This window comes from Ursus americanus, chromosome 30 (genome assembly GCF_024610735.1).
Source record: "Ursus americanus isolate L20-20 chromosome 30, mUrsAme1.1.p, whole genome shotgun sequence".
Lineage (NCBI taxonomy): Eukaryota > Metazoa > Chordata > Mammalia > Carnivora > Ursidae > Ursus > Ursus americanus.
This window is the reverse complement of record NC_142156.1, coordinates 8,399,242-8,405,655: the sequence shown is the minus strand read 5'-3', so window position 1 is coordinate 8,405,655 and position 6,414 is coordinate 8,399,242. Positions and strand designations below refer to the sequence as shown.

At 51.0% G+C, this 6,414-nt stretch overlaps 1 protein-coding gene across 1 annotated transcript in view; it reads right to left on the bottom strand.

Moving 5' to 3' along the window:
- Window positions 1-3,058: 3,058 nt before the first annotated feature.
- Window positions 3,059-6,414, bottom strand: part of SVOP (SV2 related protein) — a 68,738-nt gene continuing 65,382 nt past the window's right edge. The window contains exons 15-16 of the mRNA XM_045791501.2: window positions 6,255-6,344; window positions 3,059-4,716 (exon numbers count right to left, since the gene is read on the bottom strand). Coding sequence (XP_045647457.1) covers window positions 4,510-4,716; window positions 6,255-6,344 — 297 coding nt within the window. The 3' untranslated portion in view covers window positions 3,059-4,509. The remainder of the gene's footprint in view (window positions 4,717-6,254; window positions 6,345-6,414) is intronic.

Genomic DNA, 6,414 nt, shown 5'->3' with positions numbered 1-6,414 from the left:
GCTTTGTAAGAAGTTTTAAGATTAGGAAGTTTGACTCTTCCATGTTTATTCTTATTCAAGTGGATTTTTTTTTTTTTTTTTACTCTTTTAGGTCCTTTGTAGCTCCCCATGAATTCTAGATCGGTTTGGGGGGTATTGATTGACACCTTAACAATTTAAAGTCTTCCGATCGATGAACATGGAATATTTCTCCATTTATTTAGGTCTTCGATTTCTTTAAGCAGTGTTTTGCAGCCTGTAAAAGGCTTGCCCTCCTTTTGTTAAATTTATTCCTAAGCGTTTTACTCTGATGGTATTGTGAGTGGAATTGTTTTCTTACTGATGAATTTAGAAAGTGGTGTGTTCTCTGGCATGGTGGGGGTAGGGGGATTTGAACTGGTTCATCGTCAAGTATTCTTGATTAAGCGTGAATGATTTATCTGTGACGTGTCTGTATGTTTAAATGTCAAAGACGCGGAAGTCTGATTGAAACCACTGAATCTTTGAAGAGTGAGAAGGGGCTTCCCACAGCGCTCTGCATCCCTCCATTAGGGCTCACATCACACCGTATCATGGTGATCTGTTTATGCCTTGTCCCCCCACCGCACCGTGAGTGCATGAAGATAAGGACCATGTCTTACTCTTTTTTGTATCTTCAGTATTGAGTATCACGCCGGATAGATCCATGGTAGCTACTCCAAGCACACTGACCATATCCATAACAGAGTTGTAGTGAACAGACTCAAGAGTTGACATGCATGTTGCTGTGGGTTCCAGAAAGGGCAGGCCAAAGCTGCCTCTTGACTCCACCCCTTCCCGACCCAACTTAATTGGACCAGGACGGGAACCAACATTGATCTGGTCCCATCAGCTTCCTCTCTTGCGAATTTGGAAGTGGTGCACTGACCAGCTGAGTCAGATGTCTGCAGAGCTGAGGCAGGCTGCACGGAAACCATATGCACGATTAGGCACATGCAGCTGCCATGCGGAGGCAGAAGGAAGCCAGTCTGTAGAGAAGGGTGGAAACAGGCCACGGCTCCAGACAGGGGGCTGCCTTGGGCTCGGGTGGTTCCCCGATTCTGGTTCTATTTGTGAAGCCAGGCTACACTTTATTTCTGAGATTTTTCTAATTTCTCAGAGGTGCAAACTGGCAGCCCATTAGTGAAGCCTGGGCCGCAGGTGAATTGTATGGGCTCACACATCACTTAAAGGTTTTTAATCCAACACACTAAAATTTGGACGGTTCATGTAAAAAGCCAGATTCCAGTCTTGGAAATTGGGGGCTCCCACCATGCAACAAAATCAGGTAGAGCTGAGTGAACAAGAGCTGTCCCCTTTGGAGGGGGTCTGTGCTTCTCACTCTGCCACAATTCTTCCCTCTTCCTGTTCCTTACACCTCTGTTCCATGCGCTTATGTTGCCTGGCTGTCCCCTGGAGGAAATTAACTACGGCTCCCAGCCTTATAATAAAGCTGTACTCGAGTCTAATCTCTATCCCTTGCAATTAAAACAGCCTTGATGAGAGCTCGGTGGCAAGGCTCCTCTTGACCATCCCCCATCACCATCCTTCTTTCTTTATGCTAACAGAATCCCAGTTTTGTGTTCAAGAAGCTGTGGGTATCCCTTGATCCTGTGGGAAGGAGGCCCTTCCTTCTCCAGCTCTGGGGGAAGACTCATGCTTTTAGACTCGGATCTTTTAGCAAGAAAACTTTTTGTGACTGTTCCTTCCCCGTTCTATCTCCTTTGAAAAAATCTGATGCCTGGTACCTTGGCAGCCATCTTGGGGTCATGAGGTTTCATGCATAGGGTCAAAGGGCCAACGTGCCTAGGAAGGCGGAGAGGAAAAACAAAAAGAAGCTGGGTTCTTGATGACATTGTTGAATTGCTGAACCTTCCTTACAATGGCCTGACCCTGGGCTTGTTGTTAAATGAGGAATTAATATTCAAATGGGTAAGCTATTATTGACTGGTTTTACTGTTGCTTGCTGCTCACCGTTATCGCAGATTAGTTTACTAGTAGTAACCAAGGGAGACTCTTGATCTCACCCTTCGAGCCTCTCTGTTACTTAACATTTGCCCCAAATAATGAATATCCATATTCATTTCGAAGTCCATCCCTAAGATACTCTTACATCGTTGCCAACACATCTCGCTTCTGTGTTCTAAGAATACTCAGAATAAGGGAAAGAAAGAGACCCCATAGCCGTAGCTACATTGACCATCTTTTACCATTTTCTGACATCTTTCCTAACATCGAGAGAAACGGATGACATTTCCGTTAATGGAAACAGGAGCTTTTGGATAGTTCAAAATTAGATACAAATGTCTTCCGCTAAAGGCCTTGTATATGTCAGAGCTTGGACAACTTTGTCGGCAGCTCTCGCATCATTCAATAATACCGATTTTTTTTTTTTAAGGGTAGGCAATTTAGAAGGCAAAGAACTTTCAACTTTCATTTCCTCAAGAAGAGAAAGCCCTCAACTGCAAGCCTGTTTACCCCAGGGTAACAGGGAAAACATTCCTGCTCACCAAGCACTCCTACCCCACCCCTGCCCTCAGCTCTTCCGGGTTATTTGAGGGTGAGGGGAGTGGACATACTCCTCTGGCAGGGTCTGAGCAGCGGGAAGGCAAAAACAAAACAAAACAAAACAAAACAAGCTAAGGAAAGTTCTGTGTTAGCCAGAAGAGCTCAGCAGGCCAGCAAGAACCAGAGCCACAGCCACCCATGGCTCAAGGCCACGTGGGCGTCGGGGAGGGGCAGGTCTGCCGAGCGGCTTCCTCTCTGGCTGCCTGGGCTGAGGGGGCTACAGTCTGTATTTCAGAAACGTGCGATTGTTTGCCATTGACGCAGCACCTGAGCCTGCAGTAGTCACCCGCCGTGACCCCCACGCCACCGGAAAGAAGTGTTGTCTCCGACAGACTCCAAGTCACGACACTGGCAGCCAATGGTGCAACTGGTCCACCTTATCGGAAAGAATATCCTATGAAAGCATTGAGATTACCCTGGATGGATGAAGTCGGCAAGATCCTTAAGCTGAACCGTTGCTAAGACATCAGGACACACGGACAAACTTCGATCCTTACAATGTCCATCACCAACATGTTTTAATAAGAGATGAACATACACATTGGCTTCCTCAAAATGTTTACTTTCAAGCAGGCATCTCCACGCAGAAGGTCAGTCTTCTCTGACCTTTGATGGGACCCAGCAGCTTCCTCCCTCCTCCTCTGGGCTCCCTGCCTTCATGATGGGGAAAAGGGCTCGTGGAAACCAAATCCTGGATGGGGATGTTGTCTGCTGAGACAATGGCGTCAGCCCTTCCTCCCGAGGCCAACCCAAGACCCAGCGGACTGCCCTCTCTTCCTTTGCAAATGTACATGTCACACATCTGGGCCCTCCCTCCTCCTCAACGGTGGCAGAGAACAATCGCCGGACCCCCAGGAGCTGCCACTATGCAAAGACCAAGTCAGCCCTTGACAGCAGGGGTAAGCAAGAAACCAAGGGACGGGGGGTGGCGCAGGATGGATTTCTGGTTCCCGGACCCTGATGGGACCAGGCGGTCGGTGCAGCACCCTTTCAACTTCCCTGCCCACGCAGCCAGTTACCCACCCTCAACATCCAAAGCACTGAAACCTGAGTTAACTGTTTCCTTTCTCCAAGAGTCACCCACCAGCCCGACCGATGAGGGGGTCAGGAAAGGAGCCCCCGGCGTCACCTCCATTGCTTCCGAGGGGGAGGCCCCCACTTTGGCTTTGGGCTTTATCCTCACCTCCTCTGGCCTCAGTCCCCAGTTCCTGGGGGAGGGGGAGGACACAGCTTTCTGAGGCTGTCATCTGGTATCAGCCCAGCTGTCCCCATGGACACGTGGATCCGCTGGAGCCAGAGAGAGCGACTCCAGAGGGGGCCAGGAACAGACACGGGGTTCAAGTTCAAACGCATGTCCACCTGCCAGAGTCTCCACTCGTCAGGCCCTGGGGAGGCAGACCAAGGGGCCCCTCCTGAGAGAGCATCTCTCAGCCCCAGGAAAAAGCTGTTCAGGCCAGAGCTAGGGCACCTACAATTTCAAAGAAGAAAACCTGGGGCCGGGGAGGTCGGTAGGAGAACCCTCCTGATCAGGTCATGTTGGTGCGGGGCAGGTGCTGAGTCCCTGCGTGGGAGGTCTTCCCCGGGCTCTGCGCCCGGACTGTATCTACAGAGATGTGTTGGCGGTCGTTCACCAAGGGTGTGACTGGCTGACTCTGGGTGGCGACACCGGCCACTCCTAATGTGGCAGTTTTCCCATGCAGGTCCACAGGTTATTAACAAACGTCCCCCCACACATCTAGAGAACCCCCCGGAGCAAATGCTTCCCCATCCCCAGGTGCATCTCGATGAATATGAGCAAACGGAGTCAAGACACAAAACCCCGTCGGTCCGGTAGTCCTTCTGGGTGAGTTCTTGATGTCGGCAGTGACGGTCGGTGCCCCGGCTGGGCTCCACCAGCTCCCTGCTTCTACAGCCTCAAAGACCAGCTCAGCCCCGCATCGGTCACTACTCCTGAGAGCCAGAGTTCGACCTGGTGACGCCTGTGTCATGCGTCCCTCGGCCGACCATCTCCTGGCCCCACTCCCGGTGGCTGGACTCCTGTAGTCCGCGGCCTTTGGTCTCGATGGGCAAGAAGCAGGAGGCCAGGGCAGCCAGGAGGCAGCAGCCACTGTAAACCGCCAGCGTCAGGTACACGGAGGATTCCAGCATGACCTGGGGGAGGGGGACACGCGCCGGTGAGAGTGTCCCTTCTGAAGCACGGGTACCACCAACCATTCGGGAAGTATTGCTAATGCCAGGCCCCAGTGGGATTATCCCACTCAGCCCCCACGACTAAGAGTGAGGGAATTGTCCCCATTGTACAGAGGGAAAAACTGAGCCTCAAAGAGGGTTAAGTAGCATACTCCAGTTCACACAGACACAAAGGATGGGGCTGGGATTTGAGCTCAGACCCCATCAGGCTCAAGGGTCTGTATTCCTTGAAACTGCACTCCCTCTCAGAGCAGTACGTCTGCTGACTTTCTAGCTGAACAGCAGAGCTAAAGCCCATTTTCTCATCTGCCAAATGGCAGTGGCAGTGTCTACCTGCTAAGGATAGGGTACCTTAAGAGGCCTCAGCACCTTGCAGGCACACGGCCAGCCCTCCGCAGGGGGTAGCAGTGACACACAGCGGCCCAGGACAGAGATACTTGGCCGAAATATGTGGCAGGATTCTGTATATGTGAAATATCCAGCACAGACAGAATGCACAGGGGGCGCCCGCCTGGCTCAGTCGGTAGAGCGTGGGACTCTCGATCTCAGGGTTGTGAGTTCGAGCCCCACTTTGGGTGTAGAGATTACTTTAAAAAAAAATGCACATTGGTGGTGGACTGGGGGAGAGGAGAAATGGGAAGCAGCTGCCTAATGGACATGGAGTTTAATTTGATGACATGACAATGTTTGGGAACCAGACTGCGTTGGTGATGGCACAATGCTGAGAATGTGCTGAATGCCACTGAATTATTCACCTTAACATGGTTAATTTTGTTATGTGACTTTTACTTTGGTAAAAAAAAAAGTGATAAAGACAGAAGAAAAATGAATTGGATATCAAAAAAGCAAAACGACTTCAGGGCGCCTGGGTAGCGCAGTCGTTAAAGCATCTGCCTTCGGCTCAGGGCGTGATCCTGGCGTACCGGGATCGAGTCCCACATCAGGCTCCTCTGCTATGAGCCTGCTTCTTCCTCTCCCACTCCCCCCTGCTGTGTTCCCTCTCTCGCTGGCTGTCTCTCTGTCACATAAATAAATAAAATCTTTAAAAAAAAAAAAAAAAGCAAAACGACTTCAAAATAAGATCCCTGGAAGTGGACAGAAATGCTCCAAGACCCACCAGGGGCTGGAAAGTTCAGCAAATACACCTCATCACCCAACTCAGGAACCAGGGCCTGAGACATCCGTTCCCCACTAAATCATGTCGCTTTCAACAGTCTGTTCGTACGGCATCCCCAGCGTCTCTGTATAGGAAAGACTCGGGTCTGAGTCCCAGCTTCTCTGCCTCCCAGCTGTGCGACCTTGGACAAGTCCCTTTACCTTTGTGAGCCTGTTTTCTCATTTGCAAGCGCTACGACTCCTTTCACAGGACGGGTTGCTAGGGTAAACTAAGATAGTGCACAGCTCCGAGGGCTCTGCCGAAGGCTCAGCGTGGAGTAGCTGCTCGCCATGCTTCGGCTTTTGTCATGCCCACCCCCTCCGTATTTGGGGGCGACACCCACCTGAGCAATGAACGGAGTGATGAGAGCACCCACTCTTGCCATGCCACTGCAGGTGCCCAGGCCCAGCGCTCGAGTTGCCGTGGGGTAGACCTGAAACACAGCCATCAATGTGGGCTTGAGAAAATGCAGGCTCCTCCCTCCTGTCTAGCTCAGCAGTGAT